The sequence below is a fragment of the Mustela nigripes genome, chromosome 3 (assembly GCF_022355385.1).
Source record: "Mustela nigripes isolate SB6536 chromosome 3, MUSNIG.SB6536, whole genome shotgun sequence".
NCBI lineage: Eukaryota > Metazoa > Chordata > Mammalia > Carnivora > Mustelidae > Mustela > Mustela nigripes.
In genome coordinates, this window is record NC_081559.1 from 31,619,230 (window position 1) to 31,647,004 (window position 27,775).

Here is a 27,775-nt window from a genome sequence, read left to right on the forward strand (position 1 = left end):
GTTTCTGTACTTCATTGCTTTTTATGAACACATAATATCCCATTGTAAGGATATACCCCATTTTGTTTCTCCATTCATCAGTGGATGGATGTTTAGGTTGTTTGTTTAAATTTCATGGCTATTGTGAAGGATGATGATAAGACCATTCATGGGCAAGTCTCTATGAGGACATAGGTTTTCAATTCTCTTGGGTACATAACTAGAAGTGGAATGATTGGGTGTCTGGTCTTTCTTCATCCAAATCATCAGATCAGTAATGAGCAGCAGAGGAATGAGCTTAATTTGGTTGGACAAGATGGGTATGTATGGCCAGAGAAACTGTGGTCTTTGGATTACATGTTAATGTTCTCTAGTCTCCAGCAGTTAAACAATGATATAACTCAATTCCTGACTTCTTAAAAATAAATCCGTGGATAGGTGAGCTATAAATCCCAGTGACTCACAATGTCTCTGCCCCATGAGACCTAAGGAACACAGTTTTTGTTATTGTAATTTTATGTTACTGTGAGCTATGGGTATAGGAGGAAGGAGGAAAGATGTTAAAGTTTATCAAAGTGTGCTTCTGGATGGAGGATGGTTGGGGGAACGTTAGAATTTAGCTTTTATTATAACAACAGTGGAGCCTTTACACCATGGGGATGGGGATGCTTCCAGTGGAGGAGGACAAATGGGGGAGCTGATAATCTCATTGTATAAAAAAGAATGATTAACTGCCTTACTAGTAATAATGTTCTTGCAAGGATCCTCTATTTTCAAAACTATCTGAGTTTTATTTAACTAGTGTGAAGAGTAAAATCTTGTTAATGTGAGATGTGTTAGACACAGTGGAGTTGTCAGTGGAATTGTAATAACACGAAAGGACAACCACACAAAGAGAGCATGCACTGTTTTCTCTGAGTGCCCCAGATGAGCCCAGATATTAAGATTAGACCCCAAGCTGTAAGTCCTTCCATGCAGGCAAGACGTATTTTGTGTTGACAGAACTGGTTTCCTAGAAAAAGCCTTTTGTCTGCTTGGGATCAACAGTAGCCTATCCAGAAAACTAGATTTTATCCCCTCACCTATACATTTCCTTTCTCTTGTAATCAGGGCAGAAGTATTAAAAAAGAAAAAAAAGACTAATTCCTTGTCACCAAATGCCACAGGGCCCCAGCACCGTACGGGGGACCCAGACAGCTTTCTAAGGCGTTAATGATCTATAATTACTTCCTGCCTTGCTGTGTCTCATGGATTTTTCCTTCACATATAGGTCTTTGGGGCCTCAGCCCAAAGGAACATGATGGATGATGAAACTTAATTTGGTCCCTTTAGGTAGGAGGACCCTTCAACAATACAGAGTGAAACCTTCCATTTAGGGCCAGCCATGTCAAGTTAATCATTATACTCTTGAACTGCAAACTAAATGGAGAAATAGTTCTCTTCTGCCATAGTACTCTTTTTTTTTTTTTTTAAAGATTTATTTATTGTAGAGAGCATGTGGTCGGGGCTGGGGGCGCCAAGGGGCAGGAAGAGAAGGAAAGGGAGAAAGAATCCTTGAGCAGAGTCCCCTTTGGCTGGGGAGCCCCTTAGGGCTCCATCCCAAGTAACTGAGATCATGACCTGAGCCAAAAATTAAGAGCCAGCTGCCCAACTGACTGAGCCATCCAGGCACCCCTGCCATAGTGCTCTTTTTAATAGATTTGATTTTTTAGAGCACTTTTAGGCTCATAGCAAAATTGAATGAAACATATAGAGAGTTGTCATATAGTCCTTGCCCTCAGCCAAGCACAGCCTTCCCCATTATGATCATCGCCCCCTCAGACCAGTACATTTGTTAGAATTGAGGAGCTTACACTGACATGTGATATTCCCACAAAGTCCATAGTCTACAACTCACTGTTGATGTTGAATATTCTGTGGGTTTGGACAAATGTCTAATGACTTCCATGCACCATTACAGTACCATACAGAGTAGTCTTATTGCCCTAAAAATCCCCTGGGCTCTCCCTAGTCTTCTTCCCTCCCCTCCAGTATCTGCCAACCCTTGATCTTTCTACTCCTCCACAGTTTTGCCTTTTCCAGAATATCATATAGATGGAATCCTATAGTATGTCGCCTTTTCAGATTTTTTTCACTTAGTAGTATGGACTTAAGGTTCTTCCATGTCTTCTCATGGCTCGGAAACTCACTTGTTTTAGCTCTAGTATTCCTTTGTCTGGGTATACCACAGTTTATTTATCCTTTCACCTACTGAAGGACATCTTGGTCGCATCTAACTTTCAGCACTTATACATAAAGCTGCTATGAACACTCATATGCAGAGTTTTGTGTGGACATAAGTTTTCAGCTCATCTGGATTAAATACCAAGGAGTGTGATTGCTGAATCTCACAGTAAGAGGTTGTTTCGTTTTGTCAGAAGCCCCCAAACTGTTCTCCAAAGTGGCTCTGCCATTTCGCATTCCCGCTGGCAAAGAATGAGCATTCCTGTTGCTCCCCCTCACCAGCCTTTAGCGCTGTTGGTGTTTTAGATTTGGGCTGTACTGGTAGATGTGTAATGATATTTCATTGATTTATTTTGTAATTCCCTAATGACGTGATGCTTATATCTGCGGTAAAGTTTTTATATGTTAGACTTTATGATTCTGTCAGACCGAGCGGAGTTTTTTCTTTTTTCTTTATCTTTTTCTTTATCTTTCTTTCTTTCTTTTTTTTTTTTTTTTTAAGCAGGACAGTGTTGTTTTATTGAAGTAAATGAAATGCAAGGAAGCTAAGCATACTTCCTGCTCATGTTTTGATTCATAGACTCCCTGAGAACAAAGATCTGGTCTATCTTGTTCTTCATGGTGATCCCCAGTCCAGCACAGTGCCTGGTCATTCATACACTATTTGCTGAATATAGTGGATTAAATGGTAGTCTTCAAAAAGATACGTTTGCATTCTAGTGTATGGGACCTGTGAATGCTATCTTTTTTAGAAAAAGAATAGTGGGAGAGGTAATTCAGTTAAGGATCTTGAGATGAGATTATCTTGGATATGTGAGTGGCCTTCAATCCAATGGTAAGTGCCCTTATGAGAAAAAGGCAGAGGGAGAGCTGAGATGGACGGAAGAGCAGTAGACAGAAGGAAGAGGAAGAGGCAATGTGATTACAGGGGGTGCGGCCACCAGAAACTGGAAGAGACAAAGAAAGGACTCTACCCTAGAACCCTGGGGAGTGTGGCCCTGCTGACACCTTGATTACAGACATCTGGTCTCCAAGGTCTAGCCAACCACTAATCTCTCTTCTGTCTCACTGGATCTGCCTATTCTGGATATTTCTGGATATAAATGGAATCATTTGTATGTAGTCTTTTGTGTCTGTCTTCCTAAACTGAGCATAGTATTACCTCCTTTTATTTTTTTTTTTATTTTTTTAAAGATTTTTTATTTATTTATTTGACAGATAGAGACCACAAGCAGGCAGAGAGGCAGGCAGAGAGAGAGGAGGAAGCAGGCTCCCTGCCGAGCAGAGAGCCCGATGCGGGGCTTGATCCCAAGACCCTGGGATCATGACCTGAGCTGAAAGCAGAGGCTTTAACCCACTGAGCCACCCAGGTGCCCCTATTACCTCCTTTTATACCCTAAATGTATTGTAGTTGCTTTCCTTAAGTGATATTCATAGAAAATATGACTTACTTGCATAATTCCTAAAAATCTGCCTTGTCATAAGAGGGTGGCTTTTAAAATAAGCAAATTCTAGGCCTGTCCACGTAGGGTAGTAGGATCCTTGGACCTATAAACAGGGTCCCTGTGTGTCAGCTATGGTGGCGTGGACACAGGCATGTGGCATTAGAGTCTCAAATGTAACAAACAGCATTTCCAGTGGTGACCCGATTTCTCTAAATGGTGAGCAATTCTAGATACAGTTCCAAATAAATCAAACTTCAGTCTTTCTTCCGTTTACTTGGTTTTTATGTTCTCAGAACCTTCATTGCATGTTCAAACCTTGCAAGAAAACATTTGGTGTTGACTTGTAACAGAGACTTAGTCCCTCCATTCAGAGGATTACAGATAGGTGTTCACCTACACGAATGGTGGAGTTCCTCAAGAGTCACGTTAGAAACAGAAAACGATGTTCTAGAATGGTACCATCTTGTGCATTGAATGGCACACTATGACCCGAACTTCTTTCTTCATGCTGGCGGTGCCCACCATCTTCGAGCTAACCAAGTGTGTCTCCAGGGAAACCATATGTTTTTTGTAAGGACCAGTGGTTTAGCTGTTCTGAACTTAAAGATTTCCACATACACAATCACCTCTGGGCTCCTAGTCAATTGATTTCTGAGGATTTTTCCCCCTCCTTTTTATTTAAATAATTTCTACTTGCCATTCTTCCAAGACTTATAAACCTATTCAACATTCTTCCAGTTTAAAACAAAAATTTCTTTTAATCTGTCTGCTGCCTCACTTTTGCTGACCTTGAACCCACCCACCTTCATCTCTCACCTGGATTTTGCAATATGCTCTTACCTGGTCTCTTTTCATCTAGTCTTGATGTCTTTGCTCCCACTCTGTCCATGACCCCAGAGGACAGATCAGGTCTGCCTACACCTCTTCCCCAAACCACCAAGTGGACCGAAGCTCCAGATGGCCTTCCATACAGTGTCTCACAGCCAGGCCCACCCCACAAACACCTCTTCATTCTTGAGAAAACTTTCAAAATGTTGACATGTTGAAACCCAGTGTTCAATGGGATGGTATTAGGAGGTGGGGCCTTTAGGAGGTGTTTTGGTCATGAGGGTGTAGGCTTCACAAATAGGGTTAGTGCCCTTTTAAAAGGAACTCCAGAGAGCTCCCTCACTTCTTTTGCCACATGAGTAACCAGTGAGAAGATGGCTGGCTGTGAGCCAGGAAGCAGGCCCCATGAAACCCCAAATTTGCTGGTGCCTTGATCTTGGACTTTTTCTCCTCCAGAATGTAAGAAATAAATTTCCATTATTTATAAGCCACCAGTCTATGTTTGGTTGTTATGGCAACCCAAGCTATGACAGCCGCATTTTTAAGATGTGATTGACATACAGTAAATTGCATGTCTTCAACAGCTTTATCAAGGTATAATGCACACACCATACAGTTCACCCATTGAAAATTGTCCAATTCCGGGCTGTCTGGGTGGCTCAGTCGGTTATAAACATCTGCCTTTGGCTCAGGTCAGGATCCCGGGGTCCTGGGATCGAGCTCCACGTCACACTCCCTGCTCAGCAGAGAGCCTCCCTCTCCTTCTCACTCTCCCTCTGTGCACTCTCTCGCTCTCTCTCTCTCTCTCTCAAATAAACAAATGAAAGTCTTTAAAAAAAAAAAAAAGAACATGAAAATGTCCAATTCCATAATTCTTAGTGTGTTCGCAAACATGACACATTTAAAAATGTCTGAGTCGGAATATTTGACATACCCCTGGAGTCATCACAATTATTAAAAAAGATATCCATCACCCTAAAAGTATCCTCATGCCCATTTGTGATTTCTTTCCTCCTTTCCTGGCAACCATAGGTCTGTTTTCTGTGCCATAAGGTTAAACCACTTTCAAGAATTTTATAAAAACAGAATTATATAATATATGCTTCTTTTTTCTTTGTTTTTGTTTCGGTTTCTTCATTCTGCTTCTGCAGATATACATATGCAGAGAATTTGTTAGATAATTTTTTTCAAAGCATATTTGCATTATGATGAGGTCTTCTTTTTATGCGATGGTTTCCTCCACTTAAGGATGGGAACTTAACATGGGCCTGAGCACATCATCACTTCACTCTAGTGACTACAAAGACAGTGACAGTACTTCCCAAGCCATGAGTGGTCCTCCTTTCCTATGACTTGAAGAATATAGCCCTATTTTCTGTTTAAAGAGAGCTGTCATTACCGTAATCGTTACTTGAAATTTATTGATCAGATACAATGTGATGCTGTGGTAATATTGTTGAAAGGAAATGAACAATTGTCCTAATTCTTAAAAGCATCCTTCAAACACAGAAGGCAAAATAGAAGTGAAGTCAGAGGGATTTGTGAATGTCAAGGAAATTTAAAACTGTGTCTGAAGACCTCCCTGGCTGTCTTCACCTAATGATTCTAAGGGTCCCTGTCTGAGGATTTTAAGAATTTTTGAGCAAACCAGAGTTATGATGCCTGCAGTGTTTTATTTCAGCCGGTGAGTGGGGAAGGGGCAGTGTTGAGAAATCCACCTCAAGCAGCTTCTGAGACATTCCTGGTCGTCAGTGATAGCTGCGAGTTTTTCAACTCCACACATCATTGTCAGTCTGATGTGGTTTTTACAGGTTCACAGGAGGGAGGCGGAAACATAAAAGAGTGAGTTGGTTTCCAGGACAGTAGTTCCTGGTAATAAGGGGATGGTAAAGAGGTTGGATTTCAAAGTCAGATTAGAAATCACAGCTATGGAATTCAGTGATTGTCACTGAGGCTTTAAAGCCTGTGGATCTGGCCTGCTGTGCACAGACGGTGGCTCTTGGTTTCTTAACCTGAGCAAAATGGCAGCAGAGCACAAAACAGCAGTAGCGCCTTCTGGGGAATGTGTGTATGCTGGACTAATGCTCTGAATTAAATGAGTTAAAAGAAAGGAAGAGAATGTGGAAACCCCAAAGCACTCTGGCTGACTAATGAAAGTTATTTTGAAATAGTCCTTCATCGTGGGTTTTGTTCCAAAGCGAGGTAACTCCATCCATCATGAGCTAAATAAAGCCCTCGTAAAATCAATAGAGTCGCGGAAAGATGATGGGAAGGTTTATGATTAAAGTCCATGACAAGGGACAAGGGGCCTGGGCAAGGACACAGGGTCAAACAGGGCTCCTCAAATTCTCGTGCACCCATGAACCATCTGGGAGTCTTGTGACCAGGGGTTCTAACTCGGTCTGTCCAGGAGGCAGGGGACTGAGATTCTGCCTTTGAAACCAGCATCCAGGTGGCGCACAACGCTGCTGGTCCTCAGACCACACTTGGAGCTGCAAAGGCAGATGTGAGGAAATGAGTGCTCTTCCCTCCTTATCACTGATCCTGAAATCATCCTGTAAAGTTCCCTGACAAAATGAGTTGTGGTTATATTCCTGTTCCTCTCTGAAGGGTAGAGAAGCCAAATTCTGATTTCTACCTTGTGCTTTAAGAAAAAGAAAGGGGGGCAGTCTTTTTGTTCATACCATCATGAAACATCATTTGAAAAATAACTGTAGCATGAGTTTTCTGTATTGTAGGGTTGAAAATACTCATGCCGTGTATTTTACTGATGCCTCTGATGACTGAAAGAAATTAAATTTTATCCAGTATGTTACCTACCTGCATTAGGAATTCACAACTTTTTAAAGCAGAAGTTCTGTGAGAACAGTCACTTTTCTGGTTAAAACTTAAAAATGAAGGCTGTCTGATTGGAAAACTGTCCTGGGTTTTGGGGTGTTGCCATGGTACCGTCAGCCACAGATTTTGCAGCAAAACTCCCTGGTTTCTTCACGCACTCTGAGGGTCTCACTTGTTTGGTTGGACTCACCCTGGTCCTTTGGTTTTTCAGCTGGTGATGTACATCGGCCAGGTGGCCAAGGACATCTTGAAGTGGCCCCGCCCCCTCTCCCCTCCCGTGGTGAAGCTGGAGAAGAGGGTGATTGATGAGTACGGAATGCCGTCCACCCACGCCATGGCAGCCACCGTCATATCCTTCACCCTCCTCCTCTCCACTATGGACAGATACCAGGTGAGGCCGCCTGACTCCTCTCCCGCCCCACCCCCATGTAACCTCATCCATGTAGGGAGGCAGCAAAGAGAGGTTTTACCTCAGAATTTTCCTTTTTGAGGGACTTTGAGGCTTACGAAATGAAGACTATGGGGGATCGAAATGTATTGAGCCATCAGTGACAATTTCTTCATAGAGAAAGTGACATATGGCTTAGCGTCCAAATGAGGCCGTGCTTTAAAGTGAAAGTGATACCCCGGTGACAACACCCCCACAATGCGACAACATGGACAGTCCTGGGATCCAGGTATGGAGTCTCCCCAGAATTGCACCGTCACTCTGAGCTGCCTGACTAGACAGCGCGCCATCCATTCTCTCCTCTTCTGTTTGCAGCAGACGCGAGGAGCTGATGATCCTCGTAAATAATCCTCCCGGGCTGAGATGATTCCCCAGATAAATCCTCCTGCTAGACTCCCCAGGGCCTGGGGCAGGAAAGAGTGTGGCCCAGATTGACTCCCAAGGATGCCTCTGCCCCTGGTTGGGGCTCAACCCCTAGAAACAATGGCTCCGTGTTTTCTAGAGGACTCTCTGACAGCAGATTGATAAATGTTGCAAATAGAAGAATTTCACTTAATTAATATCTGCTTAGATGCCAGTTACAGTCAGACCTTTTAAAAGTTACATTCACAAAAAAAAAAAAAAAAAGAAAAAGTTACATTTGCACAGCACTGAGGTTTTGTTTCACTTGTCTGACAAATTTTGCTCCAAGTGAGTTTCATTTCGTAAGTGTTACCCTTTACTCTCTGAACAATTTAGACTTCAACATAGCTGTCTTGTATGTAAATGACAGTAGTGTTTCGCCTCATCCCTTTACCCTCGAAACCCGGATATTCTGTGCTCCAGCTGGTGCCGAACTAGGGGACAAGGACAAGATTAGGGTTGGGTCCTGGCTCTCCCTCTGTAGTCTTGTGCTTGCTCACCTAGTGGGGGGGGGGGGGTTCAGACCTCAGTTTCCTGGATGGGAATGGGACAAGTCTAAGGAATACGCCAACTAGGTATGATCTTCTATCGTAACTTACTTACATGTCTTGCAAGGATTAGAGATGTCCGAGATCTCCAGCACTGTCTGAGTTCAGTTAATGCAGATTTCTGAGCTATGTCATAGGGGGTATCTGCCCCAGAAGGACATGGGGGGGCCCAGGGCAGGTCCCCTTGGGCTGCTCTCAGCATCCAGAGAGGCCTTATGCAGGAAAAAAGCCCCAAGTAGCAGCTGACTGCAAGAACACAGCAACAACTCCGTTTATAGACTTATTTCAAGGCCGCCTGGTCCTTCTAAAAAAACTCTTTTCAGCTCATATGATGCAGCAGTTTTCAGACGTCTCTCCTATTCAATTTTTAATGATAAATATATTTAGCTTTTTGGGTTATTTGCTGTAAACAGTCCTAAATATGGTTTATTTATATGACTGTGTGTTCAGGCAAATGCCCCAACTCTAATTTCTGAATGCATTCACTCATTCATTTTTAACACTTTTTCTTAAATTAAATTCTGAGACCCAGTTAACGATAAATGTTAAGAGAAGACCTACGACCATGTGTGACTTTTCTTCCATCTTACATCAGAAAGAACGTGCTGGGCTTGGATTCAGAAGAGGTGGCTTCTGGTTCTTACTCTTCCCTTCTACAAGCTGTGTGACCTTGGGCAGATCATTTGACCTCTCTGGGGCCAGCTGCTGCTTTGAAGATCAAATGGGATGATGGGTGGGAAAGCGTCTTTGTGCTTAAGTTTAACAGTAACTGTCAAGGTTAAGGGTTTCCTCGGTTGTGGAATGGAACTAATGATAGAACCCACTTCATAGGGCTGTGTGAAGAAGGGAGGAGCATGGGGCTCTAGAGTGCTTCCCGTAATGCAGGCAGCTCTCTGTCGCCTTTATTCTCTTCACCAGGGGACAGCACAGGTGTTCAAGCTTGAAGCATACGGATTACGTCTCTGTATCTTCATTTATAAGCAGGATATCCCTATAGGACTCAGCAGTAGCCTGAGTCCTCTGGCTGCTGTTGTTACCCACCAGCAAACGTTGAGTTGTAGTAAAGTCTGGATTTCTGCCTCAACATCTGTATGGAAAGGTGCCCGTTCTTAGCCTGGGCTGGGCTTCCTTGGGCTCACCCAGCCCTCGATGGGGAAGCTGTCAGTTGCACTTCCGGGTGATGGGACTGTCCCTCTACCTTGCCTCTCGCTCCATACTGTACCCTTCATGCATGTTATGCTAAGAATAGTCTGAAATAAAGAATGATTTATTTCACGAAAACTGTCAGCACCGTGTCTGTGGTCATGAGACCTAATGCCAAGTCCTAACTGTGTCTGATTTGTAGGTTTATATGGTGAGAAGCTTCCTCCCAGAGCCATGGCTGTGGATGTCTTCCCCTTCTCTTTGCTTTTTTTCCCACTTTTCAAATGGTTTGAGACCCTGAGACTGCTGGTCTAGGGAAACTGAGGTTGAAACTAGCAGTCACTGGGTGGGAAACTTTTCCTCCCACAGCATCAAACTGTGCACGCGTGATCTCATGGCCTTGCTTTCCCTTCTCCCCCCACAGTATCCCTTTGCTCTGGGACTGCTGATGGCTGTGGTGTTTTCCACCTTGGTGTGTCTCAGCAGACTCTACACCGGGATGCACACGGTGCTGGTAAGTCCTGCTGTCAGGCCTTCGGGTGACTGTCCCTATGACACTGTGGCCCCTGTTTCAGTGTGTTCTTCATGCTGTATTACTTCTGAAGCTGTTTGTGTGTGTCATTATATTTCCCTTCAGGCCATTGAGGTAAGTCATTATTATTTTGTGGCTTAATTATAATAATGAATCATCAAGATGATATCAAGGAGGCTGAGCTGGCCTAGACCCTCATGACTTGGAAGATCGGCTAGAATGGCAACAGTGACCCCGTCATTTAGGTTCATGTGGGTTTACTGATGAAGCAGAAACAGTGCAGGTAAAACACCCAGGGTCAAGGAGGTGGGTGGGTGGATAGGGTTCCTCACTGAGACCCTCACAGAATCAGGCCTAGATTTTTAAAGATCTCAGCTGACCTTTCAGGGAAGGAGTCCTGTTGTGTCAGAAGAGCCCAGAATCATGGGCTCGCTTCCTTCCATACTGTTCTGGGCCGGAGGTGGTGGGGGGCACAGAGAGACCCGCCTGCACGTAAAGGTTCAGCTACCCGTTTACCGAACTCTGATTTCCAGGGCTGCTCTGGTTAGCACAGTTAACATTACCTCAGAGCTCAACTTCTGGTGTATCAGCCAGCTGTCGTGACGTTCCAGCGCACAAGGCTGCCCGTGGTCTACCACAAGGCCGTTCTCCTCATCATAACTGGCCTAAGAAACATCTCTAAAGAGGAACGGGCCCTTGCTAATTGTGTTACTCTCCATACGAAGCTCAAAATCTGTGTTAGCAAAAGACCCGGGAAGGAAAGGCCACCCTCTTGTTTCTCCTCCTGGTGTTGGCGGTCCCGAGAGGGGCGGCCTGGAAGGGCAGAAGCAGCAGAGGTGAACACAGGCAGCACGAGAGCTCGTCGAAATGAGCAGGGGCAGAGGCCTGGGAGGAAGTAAGCCCAGAGGAAACAAGCTCATGGCTGCACAAGACTCAGAGAGAGACATCTTGCTTCCCTCATGAAAACACAGCCTAACTCAAGGAAAAGCAAGGAGGAGCTGGGAGCCAGTCGAGTCAGGGCTGGGAAGGTGAGGGAAGTGAGACACGAAATGGAAGGTATGCCAGATAGCTCCATGACCCACGTAAGCAATTTAATGTAGTACTTACAAAAATCAAAATGAACGCGAAAAGTTTCTACGACAAACATCTGGGGCGCCTGGGTGGCTCCATCTGTTAAAACGGCTGCCTTCCGCTCCGGCCATGATCCCAGGGTCGTGGGATCGAGCCCCACGTCGGGTTCCCTGTTCATCGGGGAATTTGCTTCTCCCTCTGCCTCCTGCTCTGCTTGCTTGCACTCTCTCTCTCTTTCCCTCTGTCAAATAAATAAATAAAATCTTTTAAAAAGAAAAATCCACATTTTCAATGAAGACCAGCTCCGCCCCCAAATGCACTGCTTCTCTTGCCCCATCCACACCGTGGCCTGACCAGATCTAGAAGACACTGCAGAAGCAGCTAGGGGCCTCCTTCTCCTCGTCTCCCTCCCAAGCCGCGTCCTTGCTGTCCGGGTCCTGTCACGCGGCGCATCTGGCTTCTGAGCCCACAGGGGAACAGAGAGGAGAGCATTCTCGATTTGCCACACTCCTGCTTCGCATTAGAAAGAGGTTCTCTCCAAATACGTCCGCAGACTTAAAAATGGAACCAGGCAGAAGTCTCGCGGGTGCTCTGGCATTTCTTTTATCTGGGGCTACTTTTTTAATTTCCATAGGCTGTAATAAAAAAAAAAAAAAAAGGATTGTGAGAATTCAGGCCGACATGAAAAGCAGTGTAAACACACGGACGTGGGGCTGCAGACGTGAGTAGAGAGCACGGAAAACCCACCTCAAGGAAAAACACAGCGTCGTGTCCGTTTTTCTTTTTCAAGTGGGTTACGGGGCTAGAGAAGCCGGCATTTGTGGGGAAGATTACTTAAGCATCTCATTCAGCTGCAAGGAATGGGCACAGCTGCTCCTTTTGGAACATCTGTCCCAGAAGAAACTGGAGCGAGGCCACAGCAACCCACACCCCACCTTGGGCCCCCACCACCCCCTGGGGCTCCTTCCACATGGGCATCTTTATTTTATAAAGGTCTGAGACCCTGACTCAGGCCCAGGCCCGAGTGGGACCAGATGCATGGCCGAGGATTTGATGGCACATCATTTCTAGTAGCAGAAGGGGTGCAGTTGACTTTGATGGGGGATCCGGTTGAACAAGGGATTGGAAGTCTTCTTCCTTCAACAGCAGCAACTCAATCGTTTCCTGTGGGGTACCCAGGTGGGAGTCGGTCACTGAGATGTGGAAGTAAACAAAACCTGCCTCGCCCTTCTGGGCGTCTGAGCGTGGATGCTGACAGATGTGGGAGCTGCTGATTATGGGCTCTGCTGAGTACTGTAATTAGCAGGGAGCAGCTGCATCGGGCCGACGAAGGTGGCAGGCCTCTCACCCAGACCCCTTGCGGTCGCCAGGGACTGCCATGCACTAATGGTCCTCAACCCTGACTGCATATTCCACATCCCATGGAAAGCTTTTTAAAAATATCCGTGGGGGCATCTGGACACCCAGGTTCATACCAGCAGCATTATTCACAGTAGCTGAGGAGTGGAAATGACACACACATACATACACACACACACATGCACACACGCCTATATGGTAAGCATTGGTATTTGTTCAGAACTCAGGAGATTTCAGCGCTCAGCCAGGGTGGAGAGCATAGATTAGACTAATTATCCTTTAGGACCGGCCACAAGCCTGCGCCTGAACCAAACTGAAGCAGGAAGGTGAAAAGCAGGTGGAGACAGATGCCATGTAGACACCCACCATGTCCGTAATGTGAGCTCCTCTAATCGCACACAGCTGGGACAGGACACTCACAAGCGGAACGTCATGCCCTCCTCGGGGGCTGCCTGCTTTATGTCAATGGCTGCCCATGAAGCGGAAGCAGTTCAAGGAGAACAGAAATTTACTTAGCTCCCCCTTCAGGAAATTACGCCTTGTTAGAGGTGAGTGGTTTGCTCTCTGATGTCAAGGCTTTGGGGACAGGCCCCAGTTGACTCCTGGACAGGCCTGAACGAAGTCTGAAGAGGCAGAGAACCCACACACGGTGTCACTGTCCTGCCAAACTGGCTCTGGAGGGCCCTTAGAGAAGGGTGTCTCCATCCACCAAGATGCCTCAGCAAGAAAGCCAGGCACTGCCCTAGCTCCTCCCTTCCCACGCCCCACAGCCAGGCAGTCATCAAGCTGAATTAGTTCTGACTTAAAAATGCCTTGGAGCTGCTCTCACCACCCACCACCGCCAGGATGTTCAGAGTGTCTCCTTCCCCTGCTCAATGGGAAAGATGACCCAGGAAGCGCTAACTGTGGGTGGCAGCCATCTGGGAATTCTAGGTGGACTAACCTGTGAGAGAAGTCAGTCCTCTTCCTGGCAAAACATGGAAATAAAACATGGTGGCCCTGATGACATCCTTGAGCTGCTGATTCACCACGCCTGGGGCTACTGCCTCGAGGCTTGTTGTTCAAGGTAAAAAGTTTGTTATTGCTCAAGCTGATTTTTATTGAAGTCTTATGTTTCCCATGGTCAAAAATATCCTAACCAATAATTTATAGAAACAATTTTTTGTGTGTAAAATTTCATGTTCTCTTGGTTTGAAGACAAAACCAGTTGTAGCCAGCTGAAGCGCAGGGAGTAGGGGGAGGAAGAGAGGGTAGAATGTCTTGAACTGAGGCAGCTCATGGAGCTCAGTGTGGAGGGGGCTGAGTGACTAAAGCTCTGAAGGAGCCAGAACCACAGTGTCTCGGAGAATGCCTTCCTGTCCCTCCAGAGCACCACTGCTCAAAGAACCCCACAACCTCTCAAATCCAAACCTTAATTTCCAGAGGTGAAACCTTGATTGCCCTGCATGCTACCCTTGGGCCAGTAAGGCTCAGGGAGAGAAACAGTGCCCAGAGCAGAAACATGAGCCCATAAGTCACCCCTTTGGCCACAAAGGCAGTGCCCCAGGAACAGGGACTAGAAAGACAACTCAGTAAGTTCACTCCTGAGAATTCCCAAACCCAAGAGGTAACCGTCTGCATGGATCAGGACTCCTGGAGTACAAATAATAGACGCCAGCTCAAACTCACTTAAGCTTAAAGGAAAGTGTATTCGCTTTTAGATACACACTGTAGGAGGGGGCAAAAGTCCAGTCGCCATTGGGAGAACAGGACTTGAGGTCTAGATCTTTGCTAGAAGTCCCCCCCACTCTTCCTTAAGCTTCTCTGTACATCTCTTCACATGATGGATCCATGCTCCTGGGCTGCCTTCTCTCTGCGGCGAGACCCAAGGAGCTCTGGGCTTCAGTTCTTTGTTTTATTCCTGAAAGGATTATAGTAGGGAAAATTTCAAGAAAGTCTCTGATGGCTTGGCCTGGACAGTGAACCCATTTGCTGCACCAATAGCTATGTGAGTGGCCTAGGACAGTGGTTTGGTCCCACTGGTCAGGAGCCAGCCTGTGGGGGCAAGGGCCACCATGGGCAGTGATGGTTAGGTATGGGATTAGGGTTGGCCTGTGGGAGGGGCCGTTCTCCAAAATGAAATGGGTGTGTTGCCAAAGAAGAGAGCAGACAAAGCCCCCCACTGGTATCCTTTCTACATTGACTTTATTGCATTTTCCTGCTCTTTCAGGGACTCAAAAACTGACCTATTATGGTTGTTTACGTGGGGAAGGGAGGATTAGAGCAAGTCAAGAAGGTTTCATGCTCAGTTTTCAGTGCCTGAACTAAGTCAACTTGTACAGAATTGATTTTAAATCTTTCTTTTTTAAGATTTTATTTGTCAGAGAGAGAGAGAGAGTGAGCGAGCACACAAACAGGCAGAGTGGCAGGCAGAGGCTGAGGGAGAAACAGGCTCCCGGCAAAGCAAAGAGCCCAACGCAGAACTCGATCCCAGGACCCTGGGATCACAACCTGAGCCAAAAGCAGCAGCTTAACCGACTGAGCCACCCAGGCGTCTCTGATTTTAAATCTCTTGACTGATAAGGCAATTATCCCCAATATGCTAACAGTAAAATTAGCCAGAATTGCTGTTGTTGTTAGATTAGTGAATGGTTGTCCCATTATTTTGAACTTGAATTAGCTGAAATGCTGTTCTATTTTATTGTCCCTAAATTGTTTGATCTGTGGATAATTATATAGATACTGGGTTTTATTGGCTTACTCATTTATTTTGTTCCCCTAACTATTGCTTTAATTTTGGTTGCAGTTGGAGAACGTTGAAAAGACTTCTCAAATATTAAATTATCTGCAGCCCATACAAAAAACTGTGTTCTGGCTTTGGACTAAAGCAGTCCTGGTGTGTTTGTTTTTATTTGTTCCCAAGTTCTTTGAAACTACTTTAAAAACAAACAAACAAATAAAAAACCCCTTACTCCAAACTCCCTTTTTTAATATGGAAAAGAAAGCTAATTATAGTATGAACTATAACCAACCAAGCCTTACTTTCTGTTGTAGGATAAGTTAGTTACTGAGATAAAAAGGGGATTTGGTTGTGTTTCTGAGCATCCCCTTACTATGCACATTGGCCATTCTTTACCTTGGAGAGACTTATTTTTATACTTTTATTAAATAGAGAATTATTTCTGGTTTCCTACTAAGGACTCAGGGTAGAACATTCAACCTCTGTTGTTTTTAAAGCTGTTGTTGCGTCGTTGTTGTTGTTGTTTAAGATGAAATAAATCATTATTTGTTAACCACTGTAGAAGCCCCGACAGCCATTCCTTAGGATGATATAAAGGGAAACTGATGACCTTTATATGCTTCTGCATTAATCAAACTGAAGGTAGGGCATTTCCAGCAAGAGCTGCTTGCAATATGTATTCCTAACAATAAATGTAGGTAAATTAATTTTTCATCTGCTTTCTCCACACTGTCCAAAAAGCCACAGCTGCGGCTCAGTTTTCTGTCTGTTCTGTGTGTGTTGGGTGAGCGGGCTAGGCAGGAGTGCTCCGAATCCAGGAGGGGAGCGGGCCTGACCCTTGCATGCAGCCCACAGAAGACAGGCAAAGACAGAAGGTGGTCCACGCCCACGCGCTAGAATCGTGCAGAGCCCAGAGCTCCCTGCGGGCTGTGAGCAAAAACGTAAAGCGATGAAGCAGGCAGGCATGGACTAGAATGGGGCTGGCTGGCCTCGGACCAGAAGTCAGGTCCATCCTTCTGCTGCAGAAGAAACTAGTTGGCCTCAGAAGCTGTTCCAGTGTTGTAGGTTGTCAGACCTGAGGGCCTGTGACAATTAACTGACAATTAGCCTGACTCTCTGAGACTAATGGCTGGGCAGCCAAGCCAAGTGGACAGGGCCGGCAGCTGCGGAGATGGTCCATTGAAGTAGAGGGGGCCAGGCAAGGTGGCCATGGGGAAAGGTCATTTACCCCAGTGACAGCATCCCAAAAGTGTCCCTGTAACCCAGGTTGCTAAAGAGGGAGCTTGGATAAAATGTTTAAAGTCTAGATTGTGTTGAGAATGCTTTCACTTGTGCCAAATAAATACAAACAACCCCATCCAGGGACGGAGCCCAGCACTGAGATCTAGGACTACACGGATACACTTGTGCTTTAGGTTGAGTTCCAGTTACTCGTAATGTAAGAGGAAGAGATTGGATTAAACCTTCCGCAGAAGCCCAGTCTCCTCCTGTTTCTTTTATTAGGTACTTGCCTTTGTGATGATACAGTGTGTTACAGTTTCATTGAAGGGTGAAGTGTTTTTATAAGCTTATAATTGAATGCCTCTCAGAAAACCCACAGTCTTCAAAATCTGTGCAATCAGCTTTTGTAAAATGAGTCAGACCTTCCCATTTATTTACATGATTTTTTTTAAAGATTTCATTTATTATTCATTTGAGAGAGAGAGAGAGAGAGCACGAGCAGGTAGAGGGAGACAGAGAAGGAGAGGGCAAAACAGACTCCCTGCTAAGCAGGGAACCTGATGCAGGGCTCCATCCCAGGACCCTAAGATCATGACCTCAGCTGAAGGGGGATGCTTAACTGACTGAGCCAGCCAGGTGCCTCTATTTACAGGATTTTTGAAAGATATTCTTTGGCCCCTTGTGTGTGTGTGTGTGTGTATGTATATATATATACACACACATATATATATATATTTCTCCCATAATGCTCACTGCTGCTGTGACATTCCAGAAAATGTTGACATGCACATGCCGACACACTTTATTCTCCTTGCAACTTTCTACATGGTTACTGGTTTGTCCTACCAGTGGAACAAAGGGAAGGAGAGGGAGAATGATCTGCTGTGATCCTCAGCTAACCCCCTGAAAGCTGAGGATGGAGCCTATTTCTAAATCAAATTGAATCATAAAATAAATTCAGTTTAGTTCAGTAAACTATTCACCTTCAGATGACCGACGTACCCCTTAGAAAAGAAGAATCCTACACATTATCAGTAGTTCAGAGCTGTAGGGGCAGAAGCAAATCCAGGGTGCTCAACGTGAGGTGACTTGGTCTCAACCAGGAAGCCTCTTCTACTCATCACACTGTCTCAAAAACCAGAAAGATTCGAAAACATTAATGAATATTTATGGAGGCTTAAAATAGAAAGTCATGATGTGAAATGTAACAATCCACAAAGGAAAGTTAAAAGAGCTGACTACATGCACTAAAGCTCTGTATATTTAAAAAAAAAAAAAAAAAAAAAAAAAAAAAGTCATCATTAAGGGATGCCTGGGTGGCTCAGTCAGTTAAGCATCTGCCTTGAGCTCAGGTCACAATCCCAGGGTCCTGAAATCAAGTTCCATATTGGGCCCCTGCTCAGCGGGGAGCCTGCTTCTCCCTCTGCTTACCTCTCCCCCTACTCGTGCACGCTTTGACAAATAAATCAATAAAATCTTAAAAAAGAAATTCGTCATTAAAAACATAAATGTAGGGGCACCTAGGTGGCTCAGTGGGTTAAGCCGCTGCCTTCGGCTCAGGTCATGATCGCAGGGTCCTGGGATCGAGCCCCGCATCGGGCTCTCTACTCAGCCAGGAGCCTGCTTCCTTCTCTCTCTGCCTGCCTCTCTGCCTGCTTGTGATCTCTCTCTGTCAAATAAATAAATAAAATCTTTAAAAAAAAACCCATAAATGTAGTAAATGATAAACAATTATTATGAGGACTCAAGAACAGGCAATCACAAGAACAGGCAATTCCTGAAAGAAAAAAAATAAAAATGTCCAATAAGCATAAGGAATCAATCTCACCGCTATTTACAGGGATGTAATAGAAGTCATGAAGGACAGGTGAAAATGAGATGTCATTTTAAAATTTTTGTTTGTGAGATTGGTGAAAAATAAAATCAGCGATGATAAGGAGTTAAGTAATAGGATATTCTCATAAGGGGACCTTTTGATCTAATGTGTATCAAAAGCAGTAAAAGGTACAATGCATAACTTTTCCAGGTACTTATCCTAAATAATCATTGAGCATATTGGGGGTAGTGTTCTTTAAAAATAGTGCAGGGGTGCCTGGGTGGCTCAGTAGGTTAGGCCTCTGCCTTCAGCTCAGGTCATGATCCCAGGGTCCTGCGATCGAGCCTTGCATCGGGCTCTCTGGTCAGCGGGGAGCCTGCTTCCCCTCCTCTCTCTCTGCCTGCCTCTCTGCCTACTTGTGATCTCTGTCTGTCAAGTAAATAAATAAATAATCTTCAAAAAAAAAAAAAAAATAGTGCAGCATTGAGGCACCTGCATGGCTCAGTCAGTTAAGTGTCTGCCTTCAGCTCAGATCATGATTTCAGGGTCCTGGGATCAAGTCCCATCTCGGGCTCCTTGCTCAGAGGGAAGTCTGCTTCTTCTTCTCCCCAACCCCTGCTCATGCTTTCTCTTGCTATTGCTCTCTCAACTAAATAGATAAAATCTTTAAAAAAATTTTAAAAATAAAGATATTTCAACATGAAAAATAATTTGAATGTGCAGCAGTAAGGAATTGCTCAATTAAACAAACTATCCATTAAGACCTGGGACAACATCCAATTATTTAACATTATGTAATTATGTATTTATTGATAAAGCAGTTATTCATAATTTCTAAGAACTGGGAACAACCCAGATAGATACCCTCAGCCGTGAATGGATAAGCAAACCAGGATACCTCCACAGGATGGATTATACTCAGCGGTAATGCAGAACAAACTCTTAGCAGTTGGTTCTCATGTGTATTATGTTCACTGAGAGAAGCCAGACTCAGAAGGCTGTGTATTGTATATGACATCTGGAAAAGGCAAAACTGTAGTGAGGGACAAAAGATCAGTGGTTGCCAGGAGTTGGGGATGTAGGAGAGCTTCTCTGGAAAGGAGTGGTGTGAAGGGTTCTGGTTGATGACGCCATGTGTCCTGATGTGTGTGGTGGTTCTCTCAGCCCATGCGTGGGTCAGACCTCTGAACTATGAACTCGAAAAGGTGAATTTTAGTAGATGTAAATTTAAAAATTATATTATACTCTGAAATACGAAAGAAGGGCAGACTAGGGAGAGAAGGGGAGAAATATACTCATCGAGGAATAAAAGCCAAAGAGGCTGCAATTTTTTTTTTTAAGATTTTATTTATTTGACAGAGAAACAGTAAGAGAGGGAATACATGCAGGGGGAGTGGGAGAGGGAGAAGAAGACCCTCCACTGAGCAGGGAGCCCTACATGGGGCTCTATCCCAGGACCCTAGAATCATGACCTGAGCCAAAGGCAGATGCTTAACAACTGAGCTCTGAGACTCTACTTGTTTTTTTATTAACATATAATGTCTTGTTTTCCCCAGGGGTACAGGTCTGTGAATCACCAGGTTTACACGCTTCACAGCACTCACCATAGTACATACCCTCCCCAATGTCCATAACCCCACCCCCCTTCTCCCAACCCCACCTCCCTCCAGCAACCCTCAGTTTGTTTTGTGAGATTAAGAGTCACTTATGGTTTGTCTCCTTCCTGATCCCATCTTGTTTCATTTTTTCCTTCCTTACCCCCTAAACCCTCTACTCTGCCTCTCAACTTCCTCATATCAGGGAGATCATATGGTAATTGTCTTTCTCTGACTGACTTACTTTGCTCAGCAAAATACCCTCTAGTTCTATCCACTTCATTGCAAATGGCAAGGTTGAGACTCCAATTTTTTTTTTAAAAAGTTCTAGAACACAGAAATCTGTTAATATGTATCAAATGAAAAAAACAGAGTACTCTTTGCTGTTGCTTCTTGCAGAGTTCTGTGGAACAGGTGTCCCATGAGATTCTGTGGTAAGAATAAAAAAAAAAAATCCCAGAAGCAGTTTGTGAGTCTACCGAGGTTCTTAAACATTTAAAGTCAAAGAAACCAATTTAACATGGCTCACCCACCCAGGGCTCTATCCCATTTTATACAGTTAAGGAAATTCTTTTTCTTTATTTTCCAGAGAGAGTGGGAAAGCCCAAGCAGGGAGAGCAGCAGGCAGAGGGAGAAGCAGACTCCCCTCCAAGAAAGGAGCCCGATATGGGACTCAATCCCAGGACCCTGGGATCATGACCTGGGCGGAAGGCAGACACTTAACCGACTGAGCCACCCAGGTGCCCTTATGGTGAAGGAAATCCTAAGTGTTTACTCTAAGATGCATTCTAGGTCTCTCTCTGGCCAACTCTCAATTATTTCTGTGGAAGTTTCTGATCTCAAATTGAGTATGATTTGTTTGTGCTACTTTGTACGTTCCTGGACTGCCTCCGTCCTGACATCTATTGATGGGCACTTGGTAACTGCTAATTAAACAGTAAAATTTTATTGGAAACAAAAGCACAACCTAAAACTCTATATTGGAGTGAAAAATACAGAATCAACTCTAGATATTTAGCGAAGGGAATTTAAGCAGGGAAATGTGGTGCTCACAGAACATGGGAAGGGCTCGATGGGCAGAGAGAGCCCGTAGCTGCTGCTGCCCCCAGAAGCCAAAGGGCTGCTGGTAACAACTCCACTGACCCACCCCCTCATGAGCCCCACGTCTCACACTGACTCACCAACCTCATGAACAGATGCTAGGCTGAGTCCCACCACTGTAACTATGCCCAGAGATGCTTCTAGAAACTAGGAGCCGGGGACTAGACATTGGAATCATTAGACCAGCCGCTTCAATTAATGTTGCCGGGACTTCACCAGGTCACAGAAGCAGCAGAGGAAGGTGAGTGCACTGGCTGGGTGACCTGACTTCCAGAGGAGCTGTGGGGACGGCACCTTTACCTTCTCCATGTCCCCAGTTCCGCAGGAGGTGGGAATGACCCAGGAGACCAGCTGACCATTTCCATCGGGCTTCGTGATCCTTGTTCCCACTGTCATCTAGATTCTATTAAGCAGACTCTGAAAAAGTCTGCTCATGATAATTTCCAAGAAGTGCACCTCCTAGGGAAACATGTTTTGCCAACAGAAAAGGCAGGAATGTGAATTTCCCAACCTTTCTTTTAACTCATCTACAAATGTTTCTATTTCATAGATTTAAGGACACCTGAGAGATTTTCATCCGAAATGTCTTAGGTCAGTGTGCATTTGGATGTGTAAAGATCACTTTATTAGCCGTTAAGAGCAAGCTAAGATACAGGCATGTGTTGGCTGTGTTCATCCTTTCGACCATTAGGCTGTTGAGGCTAAGAATCTTACTTTCCTCACCGTTGCATTCCTGGCAATGCCCACTAGTGCCTGCCAGTGGGCAGTAAGTGCACAGTAAACATCGAGGGGTAGGGATAGCATCTGTAATCAGTTCCTAAATCAATGTTTTTCTCTTTTATTTCTTTGTACTTTATTGAGGTAGATTTGACAAGATTCACCTGTTAGTCTGAATACTGCCTTCACTGTAGAAGTCTAGCTCACATCATCTCCTATTTGTTCAACATTATTTCCTTCTACCTGAAAGAATAAACTCGTGAACAAGGTATTAGGTGTGTCCCTGCCACAGTAAATACCGTGTACGCACGGCTGCTCCATTTCCAGCTTCTCGAACTCCCCGAGTCGAATGCGGCCAGTGTCTCGCTGTGCGAGAAGGGACCGTGGAACAGGCCTCAACGGCATGAAGCTTTGAGGCTCCTTGACGGCCCAGTTCTTAGGAGAGAAGGAAGGGGGTCTGAAGACAGGCCACTCAGTACCTCCCACGTTTCAGTGAGCAAATAGGATGGTGATACAGTCAAGGATGAGGAAGAAGGTTCTGTAGTTCCTAACGCACTTGAGAATTTCATGGAGAATCTGGGGCCTGGATATAGGTGTGTAAGTAGCATCTAGAAGAGAGGGAGAGGTAAGTAAGCACCCCCAAGTAACCACCACCCGGGTCGCAGTACATAGAGCATTACCAGTATCTCAGAAGTGCCCCCCCATGCCCTCTACACTGTACCTCGCCAGGGACCCCCTCCCCAGGTGTCCTCCCCACCCCCTAGTGGAACTCCCTGTAAATGGAATTACATGCTAGACATTCTTCTGCCTTGGGCTTCTTTCACTTACTAATTTGTTTGATATTCACCCCTGTTGAATGTAGCTTTAGTTCACTACTGTTCGTTGCTGGATAGTATTAGAACATACGGCTATATCACACTTTATCTCTTCTCTTATCAATGGGTATTTTGGATTGTTTCCAGCTTGAGGCTGTTGTAAATGATGCTACTCTGAGCTTCCTTTGATGTGGCTTTTATTTTTTTTTTAAAGATTTTATTTTATTTATTTAACAGACAGAGAGATCACAGGCAGGCAAAGAGGCAGGCAGAGAGAGAGGGGGAAGCAGGCTCCCGGCTGAGCAGAGAGCCCAATGTGGGGCTGATCCCAGGACCCCGAGACCATGACCTGACCCGAAGGCAGAGGCTTAACACACTGAGCCACCCAGGCGCTTCTGATGTGGCTTTTAGAGCAAGTATGTACGTCTGACTAGGAGTATAAATGTAGAAGTAAAATTGCTCAGTCATCAGGTAGGCTCAGCTTTAGGATATACCATTGTGTCTTCTGAAGAATTAATGCCAATTTTCACTCCTGTTGGTGGTCTATGAGATGTCCAGTTCTCGGCATCTCTCCCCATTCTCCCGATGTCACCCATTTACATTGTAGTCATGCCCTAGGTTGTGTGATGGTAGTTCATTGTGCTTTTATTTTGATTTCTCTGATGAATAATAATTCAGCCCCTTTTCATGTGATTATTGGACATTTATATAGCCTCCTTTGTTGGGTGCCTTTTATCTTTGACTTTCTTTTCTTTTCTTTTCTTTTCTTTTTTGCTGGGTTGCTTGTCTCTGTTGGTGAGTCACTGGTCAGATATATGTACAGTATTGAAATTTTTTTTCCCATCCTGTGGTTTGCCTTTTGGCTCTATTGGTGGTATCTTTAGGTAAAGAGATATTTTTAATTTTAACATAGCCCAATGATCAAATTTTACTTATGTTTACAATTTTTTTGTATTGGTGTTTAAGATACTTTGGCCTACCACACTGTCTTGAAGATATTCTCTTGTGTTTGAGAAGATTTATTATTTGGCTTTTCTTATTTAGATGGGCAGTCTACTTGGAATCAATTTTTGATTCATCTGTATTCCATGGAAATACCCAGTATGCACAGCACCATTGATAAGGATTGCCCTTTTTCCATTTACTGAAGCATCAGTTTTGTTATAAATCAAATGACTGTTGACACTCCCTATGTTTATACACTCCACTCTCTTGTGTTTGTCTTCATCCGAATGCCATCTCTCTCTTTTCTGTACCTTTGTATAAGTCTTGATGTGAGGTGGTAAAAGTCCACCAGCTTCAGTCAAGTATTGTAACTCTCCCGGTTTTGATCCCCTGTGGGCTTATTAGAAAGTCTTCACAGTTCTTTTAGTGGTTACCCAAGAGATTACAACACGCATCCTTGATTTATGGGAGTCAAATGCAAATTAGTACCTCCCCACTCGCTGGGAGGAGTGAGTCATTAAATGAAATTCAATTCTATGTAGATTTAAAGCCCACAAGAACTTAATTTTACTGTTTCATAGTGAACATGTATTTAGGTTTGTCTGTGTATTTATCCTTTCTGTTCTTCATTCCTTCCTACAGTTCTCTTTGTCCATGTGGCATCTCATTCTTTCTGCCTCCATTAGTCTATTTAGTGTTTGTTCCAGCATGGTTATGCTGATAATGAATTCCTCTCAGTTTTTGTTTCTTTTGGAAAAGGCTTTGTTTCACTTTTGTTTTTTTCTTTGGAGGATATTTTTGCTAGGTATAGAATTCTTTGTGTCCTCTCCTTCAGTGTCCCTGAACTGGATTCTTGCCATTTCCATGTGCCCACAATATGGACTAAGTTGGTATAACTGGCTTGGTCAGATAACAGTGAGTTTTCAGATCTCATATCTGCCAAGCAAGGAGGACTATTTTTAGAGCTATGGATAACCCATCAGTATAGGCTTTTTGGAGGGCATTTTGCAGAATATATGGATGTCTAAAGTGTACATTTTTCATCTTCTGGGCTTCTAGCCCAATTCTAGGAGTTTTCTCTAAAGCATATAATCGCACAAGTGTAAAAGTGAAAACGATAGCAAACATTTATAAGGTGCTTATGACCTACTGGGCACCATTCTCAATGTTTTGCATGCATTGACTTCCTCACAGGACAGTTGACTACTTTATAGCAACCCTACTAGGGAAGTGCTATTGTTATCCCAGGCTTACAGAGGAAGCAGAGAGAGGTTGAGTAACCTGACCAAGGTTCTGTAGTTGGTAAGAGATTAGACGGAGATTGAAAATCAAGCAGTCTGACTTCAGAATTCATGCTTTTAATTACCATTCTATACTACCCCTCCAGGATGTTATTAATGCATTTAAAAGCAAACAATGAGAATATACTAAATGTCCCATCGATCAGATCTAGTTAAGTAACGTATAGTGTTTCCACAGAGTGGAGTGTTCTATAGCCATTGGAGTAATGCTTTAATGAGTCATGCTTTCATGATTACATTCTTGTAATCATGGAAAGATGTGTATGACATATTGTCAATGAAAGAAAACTTTGGAACTCCATGGAACAGCTTACAAAGTATGGCTCCATTAGTTGTGAAATCATGTGTGTCGGGGGTGGTTATGGACAGAGGCCTCTGCCATGCACTTGTAATACTGTTTTTGACAAAAACTGTAAAGCTATTTTTGTTTAATGCACAGAGACTGCATTTTACTCTCCCTCTATCCTCCTATATTTCTTGGTGTGTAGTAGCCAGTTGAAAATAAAAGCACATGATTGCTCTTGAATGAATGCATAATAAATATTTGAGCTCTGTTATTATTTATATGAGGATTTCCTGGAAGGGAGGTTTGAGACTTTACTGTCATGAACAATAACTTCTTTGACTGGGTACTTGCATTTCTTAGTATTCCCCTGCACTGTCTGGTTTCGGGGTTTTGTGTTTTTTCTTCAAGGAGCAACACTTAGTATGGATTTTGGCAATGAAACAGATACGTGAGTTTCAAAGAGCTTACATCTCTTATCCGTTTATTGTTTGAGAATCAATCAAATTGGCAAACCATTAATTAACAAAATTCCTCTTAGTTGCTGTAATCCTACCTCCCAAATCTGATTGACAAAGGGAAGCTACTTCTCAGCAGAGTTACTATACACCCAACCCTTCTCTGTAGTGCTGTTTCAAAATGAGAAGCTCACCTCGAAGAGTTGAGTTGAGCTGGACAACGCTGCCTGCAGAGAGCCACAGCAGTGTTTCTCTAGCCATAAAGGGCAAAGGGGGTGTTTATCCAGTACAGCCATAAAACTGCCCAAGAATTGGTCTTATGAGCCAAGTCTGTCCTGCTGCTGATCTGACAGACCCAACTGGGCCACAGCAGACAGATAGAGAGGAGTCAAGGAGCTGCCTTGCATCCTGTCCTCTGAAAATCAGCATAAGCTCCAGAATTTAATTTTGATCTCAAAACACTACTGGGGTCCGTGTTTAAGGTATGTCTGTGGTGGGAATGTTCCTTAAAACATGCTCACATGGGAAAGGAAGTAAATACTTCATGTATCATATTTTTTAATGCACTCAAGTGTTCCTGTAAGTGCAGCAATTGATTTGATTCTTTTTTTTTTTAAAGATTTTATTTATTTACTTAAGAGAGGAGAGAGAGAGTGAGGGATCATGAGAAGGGAGAGGGTCAGAGGGAGAAGCGGACTCCCTGCTGAGCAGGGAGCCCAGTGCGGGACTCGATCCCAGGACTCCAGGATCATGACCTGAGCTGAAGGCAGTCGCTTAACCAACTGAGCCACCCAGGTGCCCCAATTTGATTCTTTAAATAATAATTAAAAAAAAAGATGGAAACCTCCATAAAATTATTTCATGTGCATAGATTGTTTTCTGTACCATACCCCGAGCTCTCCCCACACTTGTGAAAACAAAGGGTCGCCCATATACCAGTCTTGTGCCTCATTGTATCCTGGCTCCCACTTCTCATAAACTGACATAGCTTTGCCTCCTTCTCACTTAGCACATACTTAGTGACGAGGAAGTGGAAATCCCGTAGTTGGGATCGTCCAGCTTTATCAAGGACACTGCGGGGCTGTATTTGACATCACTAGGAGAGTCTGCAAAGCAAGACTCGTGTTTTTCCAGGCTCCTAATCTCTAGTTCCTACCGTGATGCAAGGGCCACAGGCTATGCCTAGAACTTCTGTGTTTGCACAGGCAGTCAGGACTCGAGAATTCAAGCCAGTATTTATTTCCTAAGGTCAGTGACAAAGGGCTGGGACACATTTTCTTTCCCTCCAATTGTGAGCACCCCATTAATAAACCAACAAAGAATTCTCAGATCTCTCTCTCGTACATCTTTATACACAAGAGTTTCTACATCAGAGGATCACCTTAGGACTTTGAAAAGCTCTACTCTCACTTTCAAGTATGGTACTCCTATAATCCAGAAGTTTTAGCCTTTTGTGTGTGTTTCAAAGAAGCCCTCCAGCAGCCCTGACCTGCTATATTCACTGAGAAAAGCCCACGTTGGCCTCAGGGGTTGAGCAAGGTTAGATTGGGCCCTGACCAGCGGCCTCAGCATCCCCGGGAGCTGGTTAGAAATGCAGACTCTCAGGCCCCACCTGGACCCACTGAATCAGAAATGCCTTTTAGGAAGCCTCACAGCAGATTCTAATGCAGGATACAATTTGAAAAGCACCATAACAGCCTCTATACGATATCCTAGCAAATATGGGGACAATGCCCATTAAATTTCAACCTGCATGGGCCTGTTCAATTATATTACATCGAACATGACTTTCTTCTGTTCTCTTGTTGCTCAGAGGCCCCTCTGCCCACCCAGATTGGAGAAAAATCGCTTAAATGTTTGACAGTGCCTTTTGTGTCTTCTAGCAGATTGCCCTTCCCTATGCTTGTCATTCTAACAGGCTGCTTAGCAGTTGTCAAAAATGATGTTATAACCTGTCTCGAAGCTTGCTTGATCTCCTATCATAATCC

At 44.2% G+C, this 27,775-nt stretch overlaps 1 protein-coding gene across 1 annotated transcript in view; it reads left to right on the forward strand.

The window, feature by feature from the left end:
- SGPP2 (sphingosine-1-phosphate phosphatase 2) overlaps positions 1-27,775 on the forward strand; it is a 110,630-nt gene that overhangs the window by 71,462 nt on the left and 11,393 nt on the right. Inside the window, exons 3-4 of the mRNA XM_059393578.1 lie at positions 7,525-7,704; positions 10,279-10,368. Of these exons, the coding sequence (XP_059249561.1) occupies positions 7,525-7,704; positions 10,279-10,368 (270 nt within the window). The remainder of the gene's footprint in view (positions 1-7,524; positions 7,705-10,278; positions 10,369-27,775) is intronic.